The sequence below is a fragment of the Eriocheir sinensis genome, chromosome 56, assembly GCF_024679095.1.
Source record: "Eriocheir sinensis breed Jianghai 21 chromosome 56, ASM2467909v1, whole genome shotgun sequence".
Classification (NCBI taxonomy): Eukaryota; Metazoa; Arthropoda; class Malacostraca; order Decapoda; family Varunidae; genus Eriocheir; species Eriocheir sinensis.
In genome coordinates, this window is record NC_066564.1 from 4,441,693 (window position 1) to 4,466,959 (window position 25,267).

General features: G+C 39.9%; 1 protein-coding gene across 6 annotated transcripts; it reads right to left on the minus strand.

Moving 5' to 3' along the window:
- Positions 1 to 1,051: 1,051 nt before the first annotated feature.
- On the minus strand, positions 1,052 to 22,551 carry LOC126984180 (hepatoma-derived growth factor-related protein 2-like). 6 transcript variants are annotated; one of them, XM_050837649.1, is made up of 15 exons: positions 22,221 to 22,551; positions 20,103 to 20,179; positions 18,755 to 18,887; positions 18,416 to 18,599; positions 18,100 to 18,257; positions 17,405 to 17,762; positions 17,049 to 17,191; positions 14,726 to 14,897; positions 13,904 to 13,959; positions 13,337 to 13,503; positions 12,308 to 12,388; positions 11,236 to 11,410; positions 10,776 to 10,841; positions 7,197 to 7,335; positions 1,052 to 3,321 (listed from the first exon to the last, which is right to left on the minus strand). In XM_050837649.1, the coding sequence occupies exons 1-15, from the start codon at positions 22,296 to 22,298 to the stop codon at positions 3,254 to 3,256; spliced, it is 2,055 nt and encodes a 684-aa protein (XP_050693606.1). In that variant the 5' UTR covers positions 22,299 to 22,551; the 3' UTR covers positions 1,052 to 3,253. The 6 variants fall into 6 exon arrangements, with proteins under 6 accessions (XP_050693606.1, XP_050693605.1, XP_050693607.1 ...); XM_050837648.1 differs by having other exon boundaries at positions 17,049 to 17,188; positions 17,405 to 17,765; XM_050837650.1 differs by having other exon boundaries at positions 1,052 to 1,535; positions 17,405 to 17,765.
- Between the last annotated feature and the right edge of the window lie 2,716 nt (positions 22,552 to 25,267).

Genomic DNA, 25,267 nt, shown 5'->3' on the forward strand with positions numbered 1-25,267 from the left:
GTGCGCCCAAGGGAAACTGTCCAACAGAGCTTAAAGATAATCTGTTTCATTGTTGATGCTGGTGTGTGCCAAGTTCTGTCGCCTTGAATAACTCACCAAATATAAGCTTCCCCAACGTTCTTAAGACTCCACAAATGGTCGCAAGCTGGCTCTGTCCCTTGCTCTGCCCCACACCAAGCCACACTCCCACAGGGCTCTCACTCACACAAAACTGTATCACCAAAGAAAATAAACTACAGAATTTGAAACTCAATATATGTAGTGTTCCATATTTTCCCTCAACTATTTTGAAGACAGATAATAGTAACATATAATAACATAAAGAGCAGATTTTAGAATCTTACGGTAGATAGTAACAGTAACAGAGGCAGTGGGAGGGATAAGGGGTATGGGGTGGTAGTTGCAACAGCCCCACTCCATCCCATTTTTACTTCCTAGAAATTTCCAACCGGGAATGAACACCTGCACAGCCAGCTGGACAGAGACTGCCTCTGCCGGCAAACCAATGACAGACTAATGACACTTGAATAACTCACAGAAGGCTCAAGCATGTGATAGGCATTCAGCTTAAATATTCTACCAGCTTTAAGCATTCTTACCAAGAGCAGCAACAATCCTTGCCTACAAATTATTAACTTTGGACCTCATTTACCTGCAGTAGATTTGTAGTATTTCAATCTTTCCTAGACACCACTATGTAAAATTTTATGAAACACCATGTTCTGCAACTTTTTTTTGTTTTACTGAAAAGCCATACAGTCACACCCTACACTGTGGTCTCTATCCTGGTCTAGATGGGATTCTAAATTTTAAGATGCAAGAAATATAAATTCTCAGCATACTTCACTTAAGGGACTGACTGCCTGGTATGTTACTGCTTTCACAGGAGTGATCACACCCTCTACACACACCTCCCTCACCTGACTTGCTCTCCTGTGACAGCAGGAAAATACAAACATAAGAAAGTAGGGGAGTGTCTGACTGCTGAGGCTACATTGAAAAATTAGGCATTGCATCACAACAGGGCTGAGCAGCGAGGAAGACCCACCAGTCTGTGTATGGCAATTCAACTTTTATTCTGGGAGTGATTCAGTACAGATTATAGCACTACTTACTGCACCTTTGTACTCAAAGTCAAGTGCTAGTTTCTCTTATCCATATAATTGAACTAGGCCGAAGGTGTGAGATACATATGTCATCTTAAACTTTGGTCATAGATCCATTAAAGGGTATGACAAACCAATTGCTAACTGACAACAGAATTCATTTTCAGATTATTGAAAACTAGGCACAATTAATCTTCCTTTTCAAAATAAACCGTCACCCTAATGGATCAGACTCTCCCAATAAATTTTAAAAAATAAAGGAAATCACCTACATAACATACCACCGTTTCCAAAAGACAACTTAAGATAGAATCCTAAATTGATCAATGACACACACAACTATTGGAAAGGTTGGTTTGGAGAACTATGAACAAAACCTGGTCCTCATGTGGGTGGAAGTCCGCTATTACCATCTCTTAACTGATATACCTGCAAAAAAAAATATATCAGCTACCATTTGAGTAGCAAATTTTCTTCTAGATTCACCATACCAGTGTGTGTGTGTGTGTATGTGTGTGTGTGTGTGTGTGTGTGTGTGTGTGTGTGTGTGTGTGTGTGTGTGTGTGTGTGTGTGTGTGTGTGTGTGTGTGTGTGTGTATACATATGCTTGTGTGTGTGTGTGTGTGTGTGTGTGTGTGTGTGTGTGTGTGTGTGTGTGTGTGTGTGTGTGTGTGTGTAAGAGAAACCACCTTTCAAATCTTTCATACTGCTGTGCAGCCACAGACCAAACAGAGAGAACAGTAAGAAAAAGAGACATGTTCACTCCCAGCCAGGTGACTGATCATGCCATTCAATATCAAAGGGCAATGTGACACCAGAAGCCAACTGATTCATTTCGCTAGAATAATTTGCTCTTTCTTCATTACTATAAGTATACTGACCAAAGGGCTTTTTTCACTTGATTGAAAAAATGCTGATATTTTGGATAATTTTCATTTGTTAACTTTTTTGAAGGGAAATTATTTAAACTTAACCATTAAGAATACTAGTTGCACATAATCACTGAGGTCAATGAGAACTGTCTGACCCTTGTATTGTTATGAAGAGTGGGCCAATACTGTTGCTATGTTATATTGCCAACACACAAAACAACACGGCAGTCATAAACTTCTGTGTCTACTTCAACACAGTAATCTCTCACTGGCCATTTTCCACTGAGCTTGTGTTAAGTCTTTCCTACCTGTGCTATATTCCAATCATGAAGACTTTAGCAATGCACAAAAGGCAGAAAATGCTTGAAGCCATAATCTGATTGTTGTCACATCCACTCATAGGATACTCAATAAATTACTTACATAGCTGTGCTCAGCAAAAGAAAAACTGTTTTTACTTAGTTTTACCACTAATTGTGATAATGAAAAAAAAAAAGCTCGTTATGATGATACAAGTTTCACCAACAACAAATAGTGGGTTGTTATGTGTAAGTGATACCCACTAACTTTGAACACCAAGTGGACAGAATGTGAGTACAATTACTGCCACAGCTTTAGGGAGAAAACAATGTTTAGACAATGAATGGTAAATTTAGCTTTATACTAGAGGTTGTGTAATTCTATTTGTCTTATAACTTTACAAGTATAGAGAAAATATATTGTATATATACAAGGACACAGGATATGATAAATCTTGTAATCTTTTCCTCTACATTTCAAGATTTCAAAATAGTACATATTTTCACTATGCATCTACCTCAACCCTTATCATCTGATACAGTGGTGGGAGCTACGTGCAGCAAGTCCTCAACTCAATAGCATTTATAGCAAGGCTAACTAGTCCTTTTTCACACTTCCACGTATAATAAAGAGCTAGATAAGGCTTAAACTATCATATGCTATTAAATGTAGTAACCTTATACTTAGGACTCACTCTTACAGATCCAGTCAAGCTTCAAGCAACAAGATTTGCATCAACTCAAAAGTTTTACTCAGGTATCAATTACAACAGGGTGAAGTTAATTTGTTACCTGTTCAGTCACTCAATTTGGAGTCAAATGCACAGTCTCATCCTCAATAACACAGACTTTCCCACACAAACATTACCTTAAGTGCTAAGGTAGCCATGACATTGTTCAGTTGAAGCCTTATTTTAAGTACTAACTAGAGCTTAATTTTGTTGAACTCTTAATACTATGTGGGTTTCCTCTCAGTTCAGCTTTTTGACAATGGACTTGTATTTTCTTTTCCCCTTTTCCCAGCCTCTTCCTGAGGGCCTTCAACTGAAAGATAAAGTAAGGAGGTGTCTAGTCAGTAACAACTTGGGTCATGGCACCTACCTATTAAGCACCTAACTATCAACATGCTCATGTGACAAAAAAAAAAATTTACTTCACTATTTTGGAATAAACATTACTGAATGAAATGTTCCCTATTCACCAACAGTATATGATAAGAATAGCCAACAAAAATAAAGTAAAAATAAGAAATATAGAGAACAGAAAGCATAACAAATGCACTTAATACCCATCCATCCACATGCACCCAACCACACGTTCTGCAAGTAACTGCATCAATGGAATATCCATTGACTCATTGTTTCAGTGTCATAATCAACCTGTTTTATCAAGGGCATCTACAAGATTTAGATGCCTCTACAGACATAATCATCAACAGCCATCACTAGAAAAAATTCATGATATACATTTGTTGACTTTCAATGCTTGACATCAAACAGACCATTCACAAAGTTTATAACTGTTTTTAACTAACAGATCCCCACCTTAACCTAACTGATAGTATACTGTCAGTGTGAAACAGTGATGGCAAGCAGGACCAAGACTGCACACTAATTGGCAAATAGCCACTCTGTACAATTTACTGTAGTTGTACTGTACAACAAATATATTTATACTCTACGAGTCTACATCAACAACATACAATATAGCAACTGGGAAAGAAGATTAGTAACACAATTCAGCTGTGCACATTTTCTAGTCAATTACTCGCTGGCCATTCAGCCAGCCTTGCCTCCTAACACTGCACCTCCATGTGGCATGCAGGCTGGTGGCAGTCCATGAAAAGGCGAAACTACTGTTCACTAGCTGAATCAGCCCTGGTATTTACTAGATGCACAAAATCGTCTTTAAATAAGTAATTTCATTGCATTTAATTGCCAGATTAGTGAAAATAAGACTCCCAAAAGAAACGGGATAATTCTTCCACACCAAAGTGGCAGGTCACTTACTGACGTTGGCCATGGATAGGAATATATCTATTATCCATGCAATGCATGATAAAGAAAGTGTAAGAAGAGCAAGTTTCATGGTTCCACAAGAAGCAGCATAAACGGTTTCTTTAATTTGTGATGAAATGCTTTCACGGCCAGAAAAAAACTCAGAATGTCTGGTTGGAGAACATAAGGTGCATAAGAAAGTTACAGAGGATGGCAACTATACTCTGTTCACTTGAAGCGTGCATCTGGCTCCTAGCGGGGTTTTGTACTGACACACGTGATGGGGTATCTGATCATAATCCTCGCTCACAGGCGCTGCTCGTGATTGGCTGTCCATTCGTGTGCTCAGTCACGGGCCTCTCCAGCGTTATGTTTCTATATTATTTCCCATGGTTCACCTATTGTACAAGATATGCTATTTTGGTGGAAAGAAAAGCATTCTGAACACGATGGTGTACACAGATTATAGAGATTATAAATAAAACAGTGATATAAGCGAAACACCGAACATCTCACATTCCACGGCAATGATCTCACCGAGCACGAGACTCGCCACTACTCATGCTACTGAGGACTGAACACATTGTTCTTTCAATTATACTCGCCAAAATTTCTTTATTTTTTTGTTTCACCGAGTTGTGACGAACGTATTTGTGTTCTGCAATCATTACCAAAACCAAAATAGCGCAGGTGAGCTACAGGAAATAATATAGAAACATAACACCAGAGAGGCCCGTGACTGAGCACACAACTGGACAGCCAATCACGAGCAGCGACCGTGAGTGAGGATTATGATCAGATAGCGTATCGCGTGCGCCGATACAAAACCCCACTAGGAGCCAGATGCACGCTTTGAGTGAATAGAGTATAACTGCGTCAGAAACTGCATGGACTATGAACACTTTTCAGAAAAACTCAGAATGGGCAAAAGTAAATAATGTACACCTAGCAAAGTTCAGTTTCATATTTTTGTGGAACGTCATAAACTCAAAAATTTTGGAAGCATTATCAAAGTTCTTGGATCAGCTAAAAAGTAGGTTCCAAAACAAGTCTTTAACTGTGACAAAGCAGGTTTGTTCTGGAAGATGTCAAGCTATGCATATCAGGATAAAATCAACCAGCAAGCTGCACCTCAGAACATTAAACCTCCAAAAGCCTCCATGCTGTGTGCAGGGTTGTGAGGGTCCATACACAAGGCTACGCTAGTGTCCACCAACATGGTGAAACTGGGGTTGGCTGGACCCTGGCACACCATGACTCAGCAGCATCAGCCTGCCCGGATTTCTTATGCACATTTAGTGGGCAGCACTGCATGCAGGAATTTAAGGGTTTTTTTTTTAATATTGAACTTTTTTATATTTCTGAACTGCAGTTGGTAAAAACTGCATATAACAAACCTGTGGATATGGCTGGGCAACTGTGTGTGTCTGTGTGTGTGTGTGTGTGTGTGTGTGTGTGTGTGTGTGTGTGTGTGTGTGTGTGTGTGTGTGTGTGTGTGCATTTTGTAATTTTGTAGCACCCACCAAGCTCTTGAGTCCTAGGCCAAGAACACACACACACACACACACACACACACACACACACACATGCACATGCACACAGCTATGTTTTCAGCATTTTTTTCTTTTTGATGATTTTTCATCATAGCCAAAGATATCTAACAAAGAAATTGCACAGAAGACTTCCTACAACAATCATAAGCAGCTTATTTCAAAGTTTTAAAGTATGCATGAATAAATAATAAAAATATGCTGAGATAAAACAAGACACCACAAAACCTGAAATTGCCCAATTATTAGCTGAATTTCTTGAGGATAATAGAAAATATTACAAGTCAAAGCAACTCTCAGTAATATCATGTTATACTAACCGGTGAAGTTATGAATGTTATGCTTGATAAAAAATAAAATCACAACCCAATAAGTTCACTCCCACAGTAATGACTCAACCGATGCAGCAGCTTTGTAACAATTCTTATGAAATGTTTTAGGAAACAATGTGAAGAGCATGGCTTTGTCTAGGTAAAATACTGATCTGCATTTTTTTGTTTCTAAATAAGGTTGGTGAATATATGTCCAGTTACTGACATGTGTTGATTATCTTATAAATGATGTTTTAGAAGTGAAAGTTAGATTTGGACCCAATCACTTAGATTTCATTGTCTCCGACACGTGCCAAGCCACCACTGTACACTCTGCTCCCCTCAAACTATTCCTTTACTCTCCATATCTGCCTATTCCTTGTCATTATCCTTTGTTTTGATTTATTTTGTACCTCATCAGTGTACATGAATGCAAGAAACATTCAGTTCTCCATTTATTTATAGGTGGAAATGTTCATAGCGATCCTTGAACTTCTGGGTGTGGAATACTGTAAGGAACCATTTATTTAATTTAGGTGACCCAATTTCAGCTTGCAAAATCACTTATCCTTTCATTGACTCACTTCAACTTCTTAAAGTCTGCAATGTTGCTTCCCTTGCTATCTTTTATCACTTTTTTTCATCCAAACTGCTCTTCTGAATTTGCCACATGCCTCCATCCCCTTCTGCAGCCTTGCTGCACAATATTTTCTACTCAAGCCCATACCTAAGCTGTCAAACTCCCTCCCTGATGCAAGGGTTAACCAACAATTTCACTCTTTCATCCCTCTCACTATTAAAACTTTGAAAGAGCTTTCCTTATACTGAATATCCTCCTTCCTGTGACTTAAAACTTTTTTTTAAATTTCAAGATATCTCAAACTAAATTTGCTAATATTTTTGGATATCTTCATGTCTCATTTTATTTGGGGCAATATGTTGTGCATTTTTTTTATTTATGCCCCTAAAAAATATAATATATATAACTGGGGGCAGCTTATAAAAGGGTAAGTAGGATAATGTGGTGTCCTTAGGAAGCTACAAAACAATCTGCTACTTACTGTGATGAGTTGGATCTCTGACCAATGAGATTTTGCTCTCCTCAGAGATACCAGACCTATGGCAAGCATCATCAAATTCAGCCACCTTTTCAGCGAACATAGAGTCCCACTCTTGACTCTCCGGCACCACAAAGAGGAGCTGGTGAATAGAAAATACTATGCAGTATGGACTGCCGCGTACTAGCAGGATATGCTTTGTCCAAATGCAAATAATGTAAATTTAATTCCACCTCTAATCACAGGTAGGTCATAATAAAAAAATACAATACTTCAGAGATATTTATAAGAAAACCTGTAAAAAGGTGCCACACTAATAATCTACATCAGTGGTTCCTTTCCTTAAGTCTTTTGGCCCAAATACCCCAAAGCTCACTTCACGTCAACCTGACAGCCCCTCTCGGCAATGTTACTCAATCATTATCTGTGAGTTTTCTTCGGACTCACTTAGCAAGACTGACATCCACAAATTTAATGTTGTTAAGATATTCACCCTCTATTTTTATTCTCATGTAATCCTACCAGCTTCTTAACTACATGTCCTAAATAAGCTATGGATAATTTTGGAGATATTGTGAAACCTTGCCTAACTTTTCTTTCAGGGAGGCAATGGTTGAGTGGTCAGCGTGTGGGCATGGAGTTCATTCATGTGCCGCCCACCACTACAAGATGACAATTTTCAGTCATCTCTGAGTGGCCAAAAACAAGCCACATGCTGCCCTGATGATCACCAATCTACCTGAACACTTCCAAAACTCTCTGAACCATGCAAAGAATGGTGCCACTATGACCAATAGTCCCATCATGAAAGCCTACTATTTCTCTTTCTCTTTTCTTATGGAGTTTTACCTATATATTATCTTCCAACACCTCTATGGTTTGGTTTGTGCATGGCCCGCCTTCTGAGTGCCAGCATGACTGCCTAAGTTTTTAACCAAGTCATGCTTTCCCATAATCTATGAAACCTGTGCACAGTAATTTATTGCACTCTGCAAATTTTTCTGCATCTTGGTTAACCCATAAGCTGCAATATACCCCCATGGTGGTGGCTGAGTGGTTACCATGTGGGCCCTGCATTCACCGCATAATGGATGACACAGGTTTGAATCCGCCGCTACCACCTGGGATTTTACAGTCACCGCCGAGTGGCAGACTACCCACATGCTGTCCTGAAGACCACCCATCAACCCAGACTCTAGAGGAAACCGTCCAAGTGAATCAAGAACACGCTCCAGGGGGCAGCATGAGCCAAGAAAAAGATGGCGCCACTAAAAAACACTTGCCTGCGCCATGACAGGCTGGGGCCGACTACCATCCAGGCCCCTCGAGAAAGCCTACCGGAGCTATAGGCTGGCATGTTAAAAAAAATTAAAAATGGGGGCATTCCTGAGCAAGTGTAACAAACCCCTGTAGGGCCACAACTTCAATTTCCAGTGGGTCAGGGTGTAGGTCAAGGCAACACCTGTCAACTCCTCACTATCTCTTGAGCCAGTCACCTAACAATCACAATGGAGGCTGGATATGTATTGACCATCACAGGAGAATTTTACCTCCACCCAGTCTCATATATAAGGTGTCTCCAGGATAAGGACCAGAGGTCAGTTCCATTATTGGGAAGGGTTGGCCATTAAACAACAACATGGTCATATCACAACTGGTGAGTCATTTTTGTATTATGGTGCCACCTTATTCACTGCATTTGGTGAAGCCCTATATATGTATAGGTCTCACAGTTTGTGCCACAGGTTGCCATCTGGGGACTCATGAACTAGTACTGGGATCCTGCCACTGATAAATGTTCCCTGGCCTATGCCAGGGACCTGCAGCAGACTCACTTTCAGGGTTGTGGTCCACCTGACTGTTACCTGAGAACAAACACAATCATCCCACAGAGATCTTAGCCGACTCTCCCATCCATCTTTGATGCTTCCCATTTCATCATCACCCTGGCATGCAAGGTAGAGGAAATTGAATTCTTTAACTTGTCCAAGGGTGAGCTAAAAACATACATGTATGCACACATGCACACTCACACACAAATAAACAAGAACAACTGAAGAGTCCAGTAGAGGGCCTGCCTGACCATTCTTGGCACCATCTACAGGGAGGCACACGCAAAGCCTCCCTAAACTCTGTGACCAGCATCTCACAACACTTGAGAGGTTTGGACAAGGGCTTCTCACACATCCCCACCACTGTGACCTCCTCTCACCCCCGCACCTCACCACCCCAATGAGTGATGAGGCATGTCAATCGTCTCAAACCCATCAGAGCGAGAACGGACAGATATAAAAAAAGTCACATTCCTGCCATAGTAAATATAGTAAATATCATCACACATCCTCCCCTCATACTAACTTTCTAATTTACACATTACTGTACAAGTTGCCCCTTGCTACTAATAGCCTATGCTATATGACTGTTTCTCGTCATGTATATGTTTATTTGTTCTGTTTATTTGTATATATTCAGTCACATGAATGTCATTCCCATTTAAGAAACTGTATATCATTATTATTATTACTATCATTATCATTGTTATTATTATTATTATTATTATTATTATTATTATTATTATATTATCATAATTGTTATTGAATGTTACCCAGCACTAGAATCAAACCTATGCATTGGTGCCGATGTCTGTCTCATCAGTAGTAGTAGTAGTAGTAGTAGTAGTAGTAGTAGTAGTAGTAGTAGTACAGGTAACTCTCGGTTTACGCGAGTTTGGTTTACGTGTTTTTTAAATAATGCGGGATCCAAAACCAAATAAATGTTTAATTTACAAGTTTTTTTCACTTATACGCGATATTTTATGGAGTGGCCACCAGATGTCTCTCACAACTGGACTCACACGGCGCCGCGGCCACACAGCTGAGCACAGTTCTTCCCGCGTGCCACTTGAACAACAATACAGTACCCACGCTGCCATGCTATTCAACAATAGGGGTGGGCAGGTACCGGTACCAGCATGGTACTAACGGTACCAGCTATATGGTACAGTACCAGTACCAGACTGCTCGGTACCAGTACCAATACTAACCCTTTGCTCATGGTGTCCCTCATTTCTTCCTCACACGAGTGAGGCTGAGACTGAGTGGATATCTCGGTGATATGGATATTCTCTCTCTCTCTCTCTCTCTCTCTCTCTCTCTCTCTCTCTCTCTCTCTCCACTGAATGAAGTGAATATTTATTTTTCGATAGAAACCTACCTCCTGTTTGATTTACATTGTTATTGATTTACACGACCTCTTCAAGGACACAATACTCGCGTAAATCGAGAGTTACCTGTAGTAGTAGTAGTATGCACTACACACACACACACACACACACACACACACACACACACACACACACACACACACACTATAAATGTAATGCTCAAAAACTGTAATTCTGCTGAACCAGCTTTCCCTGCATTTCCCCTGACTCTCCCTTGGACTCAGGGTGAGGTCTCTCCCAGACAGATCAATGTAAATGAATCAGCCCACTTAAGTAAGTAATGCCAATACAGTTATTAATTCCCTGGCCTATATCCTAGTTTGCATCCCTGTTCATCAAATAAAAGTTACTCTACAAACCTTAAATCTGTTGTAGACCATGTCTGCCTTCAGCCGAACCTCATCATCATACTTGTATCTACGGCACTGCAAGACAAAAACTTTGGTAATATTTCTGGTCTGTAGAATATAACTTCTGCATTTCTTTACATGCAATCTCACTGTTTACAGAGTAGGATAAATATCTTAAATTCAGGGACTCATGCTAAATATAAATACCCATAATATAATACTAAGTAACCATTCTACTGCATGCTAGCGGTACACTTTCTTTTGTTGATGCACATTAGTAAAAGATAATCTAACAAGTGATGACACAACACTTAAATAAAAAGTAAGGAATTAGCCTATAGGCAGCCATCAGACTCCTCTTCTAAAAGAAAACAAATTAATCAGTTGACTCAAACACTGTGCTGCTCAAAATCCCGGGCACAGAACTCACACACGAGACACACTTCTAGAATCACGTAAAGTAGCTTACCTTTTTAATGGCATCCACAACATGAGGATTCTTCTTCAGCATCAAGCCAGAGATGACTAATTTAGACATCTTTTCCAGGTACATCTTGGCGTCATCTTTCCGAGGGTTAGTGACAGACAAGGCCTCGCGGATCTTCTGATCCAGGTCAAGCAGCTGTGCTTCCATGTCCAGGGTTCTGTTTAACAATTATTTCATCATTAATAACTAACACTTATTGTCTATTCATCTGACAAAGCTATATTTCATACTCTTAAACTGTAACTTAGTGCTAAAAATAACATCACCTCAAGTAAAAGAAAATTAATGCATCTGCTGAAAGTAACATGTTTTTCAAGTTACTTGACAATTTTTGCCTTAGGAAGCAATGGGAAGCAATGGGAAGCAACCCATACGTCAGTCTTCAGATGAAACAGTGCTTGCAGAATATAATTATCACTTAGAGCACTATCCTATGTTAAAGTTAAAGAGCCAGGTAGGATGCGTAGCAATGATTTTAAGTTAAACAAATTCAGATTCAACAAAGACATAGGCAAGAATTGATTCACCAATAGAGTGGTAGATGAATGGAACAGGCTTGGGAGCCATGTTGTGGGTGCCAATACCATAGATACATTCAAGATGAGGTTAGATAAAGCCATGGATGGTGAGGTAAGGTGGGGTTGAGTGTACAGGAGCTGCCTTGTATAGGCCAACCGGCCTCTTGCAGACTCCTTACATTCTTATGTTCTTATCATCAGCATCTGTAATCCTGTTTCTTACAAAAGGCAGGATGCAGTAAAATTTTACATGTGGTTCCTTTAACATCATATTTGTCATCTCCAACAGCACACAATGGAATATGCAGGTACAGAAGCCCCCCCGCCGTTCGCGGGTATTTGGTTCCGCGAGATTCACGTGATCCTCGAATCCGTGATCGACGGGACTATAATCAAATAGGGAAAATAGGGTTTTGTTCTACCATCTCGATCGATTAAAAAAAATGTATTTCTAAGGCATTTCTAAGCATTGTTATATAGTTTTACATACACATAAATCACAAATTAAATGTGGACTGTAATAATTTAACACTCACTCTGTGGTTGGTTGTGGTGAGTTTGAGTGCGTAGGCAGTGGTGGTTGGCGGGCGAGTGGTGTTTTTGCGGTAGTTATCGGTCTGCAATGCGATGAGTACGATAGTTTGGCAACACTGCGCATCAGTGTTTACTGTCTTCCACCCAGCCATCAAGTATTAGTGAATTCTCGTCTCTCCCCTTTGTGTTAATATTCATTCATGCATATCCATATACATCCAGTATATTATCAATTAATTTGAGTGTTTACTGGGCCTTTGGAAGGCCCACTTGTTGCTGTTCCCGGCGGTACGCACATACAAACTTTAACCCCGTTACCCCTCTGCCAGTCTCCGCCATGTTTGTTTACTCCTCAAAGCAGTAGCCTCAAGTCTCTAAGAAGGACCAGTTCTGGCAGGTCCAAGTAAGTATCAAGGATCTTAAATGTATAATATTGAGATTTAAGGCCATTTTCACAGTCACTTTTCTTTGTTTTGATCATTACCAATGAGCGGCGATCACCACTATACTATTTCCACGTGAAACTGGCCGATGGGGTAGTGGCAGCCGCGGGGTTAGCCCCGCCCCACACCTTGCCACACACACTCAACACCTCTCGTTTCCTCTGCAGCCACCACTACCCCATAGGCCACTTTCAGGTGGAAACACTGTTGCGGCAATCGACGCTCATAGATAACGATCAAAACAAACAAAAGTGACTATGAAAGCGGCATTTAGTAAGGATCAGACCCCATATACGCAAGTTTTCATCCACATTCAGCGGGAGGTGTCGCAGTTACCCTACCCGCGTATAAGCGAATCCGTGAACGGTGAGGCCACGAACGGTGGGGGGCGTCTGTATAGTCTTAATCCCCATAACTCTAAAAACTATAGTGAAACTAATTTTTTTATTAAACTTTAACACCTGGCTAGTCCTGCTTTGCAAAACCTCGACATATTGCATGTTCACTGACAATAGGGACCAAGTTTTACATCCAGCTGTGTCACAAAGAGGTTGAGGAAATGATCCTCGTGAAACTGGCTATACTTACTTGGCTTTACAAGTCTCTGTATATCTTCTATTTTCTTCTACAATTGATGTATGCATCTCATCCTTCTCACTTGCTTTAGCTAGTTCCTTGAGCTCCTCAGCATTTAGAGTCCCAGACTCAATGTCAGTCTTAAGTTTCAAAAATGTTTGTTTACTGGCGACATCAGTCTGGAAAAGAAGTATTGTTTTAGAAATCATATATTCACTGATGACATACAGAACTAGCATCAATACTTTTGAAAACACAATCAAACTCCTTTTTTAATGAGTCAAAAAAGGAAAACAGTCGTATAGCATCTGACCAATGGAAAAATTCAGACTCCATGGAAAATCTATGTAAAATCGTATAATACAGTTTGTCAAGCCTGTACAATAGTGGCAAAATTAAAAGATAAATAAATGTTAATATTTACTTGGATACATTTATGCCATTGATAAACTAAAAAAATAAAAAATAAATGATAAATGAAAATGGTTAGTGAAAATTCTACATTATTGAACAAAGTGATAACTTGTAGCACTTTTATTACTATCTATTTTAAAACATATTTGTGATGCAAATACATACCTCTTTTGGAAGATCTATTTCATTCTGTTTCAACTGATTTTTACCCTTTTCTCTTCCTGAAAAGAAATAATTTTTAAGATGAAATTCAAACCTAATACACAGATGAACAGGTAACACAGCTCATAAGCATCCAGTTAGTCAACACACACAACTAATGTGAGCTGAACAGTACATATTTTCCATGATAAATGCTTATGAGTAAAAGACTGACTATTTTAAAACCCATCACCATGACTAAAGGCTCCAGCATTCACAAAGATAAGTTTGCAAGTTATTCAAAATTTAATACTATGAGTGATATTTGATGCTGGGAAGGAACTGAGTGATTTGTTAAGCAAAAGTTTTTAATTGGTATACATGAAGGTCAGTGAATTTATAAAACCAAATGAAGGAAGATGGACAGAAATGGAGATGCAAGAGACATTGAAATTGAAGACTCTCATCAACTTTTAAAAAACATGGAATAGAGGAAAATAGCAGGACCAGAGGAAGAGTCAGGAAGAAACTTGAAAGAATGCAGAGAACTAATAAACCCATATGAAAACAATTGTTCCCTATAAAAGAAAAAGTTAATAAAGAATGGAAAAAGAATATAGTACCACTATCTAAAGAGGAGGGCAGGAAGATCCCATAGGAGACTGTTATGGAAATTGTAGAATATATGAGGGTTGAAAGGGAAGCTCTTGAAATGGATGGAAAATTACTCATAGGAAGGCAAAAGAGGACATTGGTCAGGGAACAATCTGAATGGAGGGAACCAGCAAGTGGCCTCCCAAAGGGTACTAAAATCTGCTGTGGATTCATACAAAAAAATGCAATCACCTGGCTGTTTTATATTGTCCCCAAGGGCTTTGTGTGAGGGAGGGAATGACTTTGAGGTAGTGTCTTGGGCTGAGGGAGTCTTGGGTGTTGAGACGGAGTTAGCAGCAACTTTTGGTGACGCATCTACATCTCGATTCTTTGGAGGACGGCCTCTCTTCTTTGGAGGAGGAGCCTGTATAGAGAATATAACACAATAGCTACTACCCAGGAGAATCTATGCAAGCCTGTAAGATAATTTGTTGGATGAAGTTATAACCTTATTTCCTATTAACAATAGCATTCATATATCATAACTTGCTTGCTGATAGCACCATGCCTACTCTAAAAGAGGAATCTTGTGAAATTCATGAAAGTTTAACCGTTAAAGGGCAGGGGTGTAATGTGAAATCAGTTCTCCCCGTATGGCAATGTTCTGACGTTTTCCCGAAAATTGCTCAATTTTCATTATCAATTTCACGGCTTTCCCTGAGCCAGTAGCTTTAAATTTATGAGCATTCACTTTATTCATCCTTCCTCTTCAATCTGCCACAAACCCAAAGTTTCTACACCATATGGTGTTTCAGTGGTGATGTGATAAAGTGCAGTAACTTTTAGCTCACAGCAAGCCTGTGTTTGCAGCACTGCGTAAAGGTGGCGTCACACAGGGCAAATTTCTCCCAACATGTTGCTCATTTTCGTTGGTGATATCACCAACCAACAGTGTTGTGCATCACACTGTACTGACCCTGAACTGTTGTGTTGACGCTGTGCTCCAACAACAACAAACACCACACCAGCATCTCACGACATTTCATGATCCCTCACCAGATCAATGAGTTTGTGCTGAGCTTGCACACTCCAGCAAAACTTTGTCATGGAAGTGTTCTCCATCTCAACAGTTTGTTTACCTCGCGCCAGGCACAGACTTCACCCGGCATACCATCACAGTCAGTCAGTGTTCAAAAATAACTTTACACAGTGGACAAATAAATCACAAACACATACTTGCACATGTTCGTCGGTGTTTGGAGTTTTACCTTTGACAATTTGAGTAAATATGTACGATGATTGATTTTTAATTTACATTTACAGCTTATAGCACGAATGTCACTTGACCCCGATTTCTCCCAATCAGTCTGGCAACACAACCCTGAAGGGTGGTAGGATGCATCCTTAGGGGCCTCAGTATCACTTCCACCATCACCGTAATAAGACTGATCTACAGAATGGCCACCAAAGTGAGGTTGCACAATAACGGAGCTCAGTCTTCCTGATAAGACAAGGGGTTGGAGTTCAATGCTATTGATTTCACTGTCTTCACCACAAACACCACTTTCGAAGCCTGAAAAAGTCACTTTCAGCCAGTGATGGGATTCAGCCGGTTCGCAAGAACCTGTTCTTGAAATTTCTTTAATCCCAAGAACCGGTTGTTACCGCTAGCTTAAATCAGGGGTTCTCAATTTTTCCCCCATGAACACCTTTTACTTATAACTTATTTTGGTAAACCCCTCATAGAGAGAACCTGTTCTTAAAAAATTGAATCCCACCACTGCTTTCAGTTCTCTCCCAATTGCACTCACACTGATAGCTCTTTTGGGAGCAAGAGGAGGCTAATGAGGAGTCGAGGTTGCTGGCTGTGGACATTTGGGCGCGGGATCAGACAAGGAAGATATAAAAAACTCTCCTCCTGCCATTGTTACAGGCACAGAAACACTGAGAATGGCACAGAGTTGTGTGGCAGCCTAGGAGCCACGCTGACCCATAAATCCCCACACAAACTTCAAAATCACGGCAGAATTAGGCAGACCAGAAAAAAAACATCACCCACCCTTAACCTGATGGCCAGAAACCTGTCACCTGCCCTTTAGGGGTTAATACTACATCAAAAGTTCCAAGATGTTTTTCACAAAAAGGCTGAACTTGATTATATAGCAACAAACTGCCTTACACTCCTCAAAGGACCGGCTGTACAGCAATGCTGGCTAATACATAACACTTTGGTTTAGTTTGTTTCTACTTTTTTGCTATACAAAATTATACTGCGTATATACAATGAGTCTTGGGAAAAAATATATATAAATTTTACTTGTGCATTTTGCATATCATTTTTTGAGTGTAGGATTATAATATTTTTGCTGTGTTCTAGCATAGAGGGTAACCATTTGCTAAGTGACATAGTTCAAGCATTTTCTTTTTCTTTTTTCATTGCATAACCATCTCAAAAATATAAGAAGATACTCATATATTTTGTGATTGAATGGTAGGAGTTTCATGTAATCTGGATGTTATTTAGCAGAAATAAAAATGTTTTTTTGTCAACAACTTCCTACTTGATGACACTCACTGTTGGTGTGGCCACCTCTGGCGTGGCAGGAGTCTCCTCAGCGCTGGCCTGGGACAGCCTCTTCTTGGTGGTGGCGGCAGATGGAGGAGGGGACGTGGGAGCCTTGATTGCATTTCTGGTACTTGATGGTGTATCTTTAACTTCTGAAACATTCCTCATTTAATTACTACAAATGCATGTGAACAGTGCATATCTAATGCCTTTGACAATAGTTTGGTTTTCTTAAAAGTATTACCACCATTAAATCATAACAAGTATTCTGTTCATCCAAACAACTGGGAAAATGAAGAAATACAAAAATTTAAGTCAAAACTAGCTTGGTAAATATCTTAAAAACAGTTACAACAAATGCCAACCTGGTAGAGAGGCCTCAGTTGGTGCTTTGGTAACAGGCGTGTCTGCTGGGGTGGGTACATTTGCACCAGCTGCAGCAGCAGTAGCAGGAGCTGGGGATGGGGCTGCAGCAGTGGCAGGGTCAGAGGCTGGAGTAGCAGCTGCTGGTGTGTCAGTGTCAGGAACAGGAGCAGGAGTGAGGGCAAGTGTGGCTGGTGTCCCAGGGGCAGCTGGAGTGCCAGACAGGGGTGCACCAGGAGCAGATGTTGGAGTTGCAGGTGCAGATGGTGGACGGGAAACATCTTCCCCTTCATCTAGGAACTTTTTAGGCTTGATCAGTCGTCCACTCCTGCTAACCTGTGGCTCTGCTGTTTCCGTCGCCTGCTGTAAAGACAGCAATCTAGAGTTAACAAACTAGACAGAGCAACTCATTCATCTATATTGTTGATACAAATATTAAATCACATTAAAACTTACCTGCACCACACCATTCATTTATAAAATTAAGTTATGGTTGACAAGAATAAGGAAACCATCTTCATAACAACATAGTTAAGATTTTACAACACCAACAGTGATAGGTTTAATAGAAGTAAGTCTGTTCTAATATCACTTATTTCTTTAGTGACTGTTTGTATAGAAGTGTATCCGAGTCAGATTACAGATGGATAAAATGGGGGAAGGCGGGAGCATACGTAAGAAGTGCACCAGAACTCACCCCTTCCTTGGCTCCTAGCCGCGTCTTGGGGGTGCTGTCCTTTGGGGTTTCTTTCTGAGGGCCGCGAGGCAGCTTTGGCGTGTCTCTGGGTGTCTTCTTTGCCTCCGATGGGGTGTTGTCAGATTCCAGTCTCTTGCGTTTCCTCCCAACCTTTCTCTCTGAATTTAAATGTGTAACATATAAAAATATGATAAAGGGAATATTTGTGCAAAATATATGTATTTGTATTTGTACCTCAAGCATGCATGACATAAATTTATACACTCCAGGCTATTACTTCTCAATCTTAATACCCAACATATTTAATGAGACAAACCTTTCCCACCATCATCAATAACTAGATTAGCGTCGTCCTCATCTGACTCTTCCATCTTTATCTTGATTCCATCTACTGGTGTGGCGTCCAGGGACTTTTTCCCAGGCTTGATTGGGGCAGCCTGTGGGGTCTTTGGAGTACTTGGTGCTGAAACGCTGCTTGCCAAGATCTCTGGAGGTATGGGCTGAAAGGAAACAAAGAAATTCAGATTTAATAATGAACTCTTGCCAACTATCAGACATGAGTGTGTTTTACCCTTATTGACAGCCATGGTATTTGCTGGCAAGGAACACGAAAAACAATCCCTTTCAACAAACACACTCCTACTGTCCAACTCACTATATTGGGATCAAAGTTGGGGTTGTGGACAATCTGCCATAGGCCCTCGTTGAAACCTTTCCTCTTCTGAACTTTACCAAACCTTTCTAAGTTCTCTTCATAGGGGAAGATGTCATCTGGCTTCAGAGTTGCCCTGAAAAGTTAACATCAAATTAATAGATCATGTAAAGTCAACTGGTAAAAAAAGTTAAGTTCTTTGCTGCATAAAGCACATAAAAAGTATTTTCTTTAATGTTCATGTACAAAAATGCATTCATTAACCACATTTATCTGACATTTAGGCTTTAGCACCTTCAATATAATACTATTTGATATGAGATACCAATAGTTTTACTTACACATGCAAATACACAAGGATATGGGAAGACTACAAGGGGCCAGACAGCCTGCACATGGTAGCTCCTGAGGGTGAGTTATTCACCAACTTCCCTTTTCCATTTCTATAGCTAACCTTCATTGAAAACTTGTCTGCATCAACCAAAAGGTAGTTTAAAGAAATCAGAAATTTAAAACACATTGCACCATAGGTTATCATTACTAGGTTGGCTTAATTAAACATGCCGACTCTTTCCTCACTGTGAATGAGTTTGAGGTTGGAAAATTGACCACACTGAATAAAACAGTAAATGTCTAAAAAACAGTAAATGTTTAAGTGAAAAAGCAGTGATGATGCAGGTGGCAGTGCTATGAAGAGCCACACCACCACAATGGAAAAAAATGGACATAATAAAGAAAGTACAGTGAGGTGAAAAGATTGTGAACATTGCTCGTTCATACATGAATCATTCCACCATTAGCGCAATTTTTTCCTATATATGTGAAATGTTAGACTTACAAATGGATTTACGGAATGACCGATTGAAACCAAACCCGTTTATAATTAAGGGAGGCTGCATTAGATTGTTTATTGCTTCTTCATGTCTACATACTACAAATGAAAAGTAAAATTGTCTTTTTACCCCAAATTACTTTCTTTAACAGGTGATGACATTTTGTACAACAAGGCAATTCAAATAGGAAGCAGTTTCAGAAACTTATATTTATGGATATAAAGTAAGGTCTGATGCATCATAAAAACCTGTGCTGCTATAAACACTGACTGGAAATTATTTCATAAAACTGCTCCTTTGTCTGCAGCAATCGCACACTCTGCCTGTTCTTCAGATCAGAGTGTCGGCAAGCTACATATTTCTCTAAGCTCTCATGGTAATGGCATTCGATACTCTTTAATGTCTGAAACTTGAGAGCTAAACTTAGGCAAAAGTAATACTTCACCATAGTAACTGTCTGCTATCAACAGACATCCATCAATATGTACAACCTGTGAAAATTTGTTACTTATACTTACGTTTCGTATGTTCCATAAAACAACACTGGATATTTCTTCACTCCTTTTCCAGATGGATCTGGCTCAAAATTCTCAACCTGAAAGAGGATACAGCTATAATATTCATACGGACATTATCTCCAGTTTTTTTAGTTTGCCAAGTCAACAATTCAAATAACATTATCTTATAAATATAAGTTATCTCACATAATCAAGTCTAGTGAGGTCCACATATCCTAATTCATCCAATAAGGGAAATGTTGTCCGTTCCCTAGTGGACGTGTCTATATCCCTCTGTTTATGATAATTTTGATCCTTCCAGGACAGTGACTTTAATGAACAATTTTTCTTGGACGTTATGCAAGGGATGTTCTCAATGTTTTCCTTATGTTGCATGCTATATAACAAGTCAGTTTGGGGTTGAATTTAGATTAAGGACAGATTTAATGGTACCAATTTAATTATTCCTTGACTAGTCTTTCATACTTGACCCCACACATTTTAGTCATTTCCAGCCTTCCCATATGACAATGACCCCCTCTCTCATATTATACTTGACACTCCTACACTTACACAAAAAAGCCTGTAAGCAGTTTGAAGGAGTTCCCTGAATTCCTTTATATGTTCTTTATTAGTTATTTATCGTATATATGTTGTTTCAAGTACAATCTCTTAAGAACATTATATATTTGGCTTCTCACATACAACAACACTATTTCCCAAAGGATACCCAAGTTTGATTACAAAAAAAAAAATCTCAATTCCCCAAATAACATAGGCATCACCATAATGATAGTCAGATGCCTCCCTTGCACCTTTGCTTTCCTAAGTCTCTTATTCATTAGTAACCAAGTTATTTTGGGGGGCAGTGTCAACTCACTTAACTCTGCCTTCATTAGTAACTAATCCAAAAATTTTCATTTCTCTCCTTTCCTCATTACAGATTTTCTTCCAAATATCCAACCCCCTACGAAGACCTTGGATTATTATTATTTCAATACTTATTACTTATTATTATTAGTATTATCATGACTCATTAAAAGCCCTGCAGACAAGTTTCAACTATACCTTACTGTTATACTATGCTCCCTCAACAAGTGCAAGCTCTCACCTGTCGCTAAATCTCCATAAACCTCTCCGCCAAAAAACAACCATTGTTTATCAAACACCTGGACAGGGCATCAGCCCACTGATCCCCCTTGAGAGAATAACAAATACAACAATATCTTGATCTTAAGCAGTAGAAAAATCTGGTGGGATGACATTTGTAATTATGTACATTATCAGCATGTAGCCTGAAATTACTGATAAGGTTTATAGGGGGATTGTTGAGGAAAGGGTAGCCTACAATTTTAATACAATGACTTTGCTTCTGGGCAATATATAATGCTTTTTATTATGGACATAGTTTTATTTTTCAGAAATCACTAAATGATTTGACTTTTCAATGACACCGTCCTGCTCCCACCCGTCATCACCAGCCCGTATAGGGAACCCACCACTGCCTCTGCCCCGTCCTGTCCAGTGCTGCATATGTCCACCGGCACACAACGCATGCCCAATAAATTTAAGCTAACATAACCTAACAACGTAACATAACCTACTTAATGGGAGGGCTTTGCCCCCTAAACCCTCTTGACGGGAGGACCTCTCCCCCATTAAACCCCCTGACGGGTGGACTTCATCCCCCTCAACCCCTTCTATTTTCCTGAATTCATTTGTTACTGTACTGCATTCAGGACCAAAAAATAATCCACAATGCAAGTATTAACTTTGCAAGAGGTGGTTACCCCGTCTTCAACATTTTGTTGGACCATAGAGACTGTGCTGGGAACATGAGGCACTTCCAGGAGGCCACTGTGACTAAGGGTGTGGCTGGCCCCTGGGAAGTCCTCATGAACAGGCCTTTCCAGAAGACACCAGTGGACCCAATGACCCCAGGACTGCCCCTCGAGTGCCGAGTGGACCAGAAACACGGGCCACCTCACCCAAACCCACAAACTGAGAAGGAGAGTAAAGTCAAGCAAGTAAACAGAGGGACGGCCATCCTTCAAGGCCTTTTCCCGCCCATGTGCCCGTCGCCGCCACCACGCCAGGGGCACCCAACCCACTTGAGGACGCTGCCACTGCCATACTCACCCTCGCCGGCCAGTGCGGGTAGCCCTTCACCTTGGCAAACACGGGGTCGCCGGGCTTGAACACGTCCTTCTTGGGCATTTTGAAATTTGCTTCGATGTTGTTCTCCCTCAGAGTGGCGCCAACACCGCTCACCGCTCTTCGCCTCCTGTCCGCCTCTCCTGTCTTATCTGTCGTCTTCTCCTGTTGTAGTTTAATCTCCGGGTCACAAGGGTTAAGTTAATGGTAATGGCCTGCGTTATCTCTTCGTAAATGTCGCCAAAATCGTGTTTAATTAAGGCTTCCCTCAGCGGGTCCTTGTAGTCGCCATGATGGTAAACAACGTTGTCAAATGAGCCTCGCCTTGCGCCCTTCACACGCCTTTATTATCCATCTCTCCTGTTTATTATCTATTATTTATCTAACACGGTAACTACACAATGCCTAAATGCCTGGAATATGTAAAAAAATGTCAGTCAGGATCAACGCTGTCAAATAAGCCTCGTCTTGCGCCCCCTTACACGCCTTTATTAACCACCTCTCCCTCTTTACTATCTATCATTTATCTATGCAATGTCTACATGCTTCAAATATATAAGGAAAATCAGCCAGGATCACCATATCAATTTCTACAGTGGGCCAAAATATATACAACCTCGAGCGCCGGCCTCTCTCAAGCACTCAACGGTAACTTAATATATTAGACAGCAATATATGTTATCTTTATTAAAGAAACTATTATCTCAATTAATCTGACACGTCTTATATTGAAATTTAGCCAATTTTGATAGAAGTACCATTTTTTTATGAAACTGAAAACGTTATACCAAGTGGGAACAAAATTAACCATTTATTTCCCTCTTTTTCCCCATCTATTCCCAGATGTATTTTTAATTAATATGCTTCTAATTAACCTGTCTTATTCTAAACCACTCATTCCGTCGAGTTGATTGACTGATTGATTGATAGTTTATTGGTGCAGTGGTTAGTGCCGATAAAATGACGGACAAAATTAACGATTCTGGCGGATAAGTCCTTATATTCCTAGATCAATACGCTTAGTCATGGGATTGATCTTAATTGAGGGACAAATTAGGTAAAGTTTAAGTTAGGATAGGCAGGTGCGTGCATAATATAACGTAATATATGATGTTACCTAATGCAAAGAGAGATGAGTGACCAAGACCAAGCGTTTTGTCCATCCCTGTATCCATGCCCTCAGTATTTAACTTCATGTATTTACTTCGACACCTTATCGTACCTTAAAGCACTATTTTTAAGACTGACAAAGTGCGGAACTCGATATCTGCTTGGGGCTTTAAAAAGGAACTATCGATATAAGCTAGAGAACTGCCGATATAAAAAGGGAAACTGCCGATATACAAGGAAACTGCCGATATTAAAGGGGAACTTCCGATATATAAAGGGAAACTGCCGATATATAAAGGGAAACTGCCGATATATAGATACAAGGAAACTGCCGATATAACAGGGGAACTGCCGATATAAAAAGGGGAACTGCCGATCGATATAACAGGGGAAATGACGATATAACAAGGGAACTGCCGATATAACAGGGGAACTGCCGAAATAACAAGAAAACTGCCGATATAACAGGGAAACTGCCGATATAACAAGGGAACTGCCGATATAACAGGGAAACTGCCGGAACAGTGATATCGAACTGCCAATATACAATTTAAGGAAACTGCCGATCGATGTAACAGGAGAACTGCCGATATACAAGGGAACTGCCGATATAAAAGGGGAACTGTCGATATATAACAATAAGGAAACTGCCGATGTAACAGGGGAACTGCCGATATACAAGGGAGCTGCCGATATAACAGGGGAATTGCCGATATAAAAGGGGAACTGCCGATATATAAAGGAACTGCCGATATAAAATGGGAATTACCGATATTAAAGGGGAGCTACCGATGTAAATGGAAGCTGCCGATATTAAAAGAGAACTGCCGATATGAGAGGAGGCATGCCGATATAAAATGAAAAAAGGTCGGGGAACTGCTGATATAAAATTATTAAACAAAAAAGGAACTGCCGATCGATAAACTGCCAATATAGAAAGAGAAATCCCGCCAATATAAAAGGGAAACTGCCGATATATAAGGGGATTCTCCGATTTAAAAGAGAAGCTGACAATAGAAAAGACCAAGGAACCACCGATATAAAATGAGAACTGCCGATATAATTAAAAAGGGAGCTGCAGATATAATTAAAAGGGGACCTGTCGCGATATATAGGGATATAAAAGAGTAACTGCCGATAAAAATTAAAAAAAAGTGGTTCACCTGTAGAATCGAGTTCATCCCTGGCTCGACTGATATAATTAAAAGGGGAACTAGCTGCCGATATAAAAGGGAAACTGCCGATATGATTAAAAGGGGAACTAGCTGCCGATATAAAAGGGAAACTGCCGATATAATTAAAAGGGGAACTAGCTGCCGATATAAAAGGGAAACTACTGATATAATTAAAAGGAAAATATGCCGATATATATATAAGGAAACTGCCGATATATAAAAGGGGAACCTCGTCGATATAAATGAAAGGGCGCTGCTGATATAATAGGGGGACTGTCGATGTGATTGAAGGGGAACTGCCGATATAAATAAAAGAGAACTGTCGATATAAAAGATTAAGTGCAGATAAAAATGGGAACTGCCGATATAAAATGGGAACTGCCGATATAAAATGGGAACTGCCGATATAAAAGGGGAACTGTTAATATAACTAAAAGGAAAACTGCCGATATAAATTAAAAGGGCAATGAAAATCGATATATAAGGAGAACTGCAAATATAAAAGGGGAAATACCGGTATAAAAGATTAAATACCGATATAGAATATTAACTGCCGATATAAAATACGAACTTTACTTGCAACAATAAACTATCAATCAATCAATTAATCAATCAAAATGGGAACTGTCGATATAACAGAGGAAATGCCGATATAAAAGATTAAATGCCGATATAAAAGATAAAAGGAGCAATATGCTGGTTAAGGGGGAACTGCATGCCGATACGAATAAAGGAGATTTGCCGATA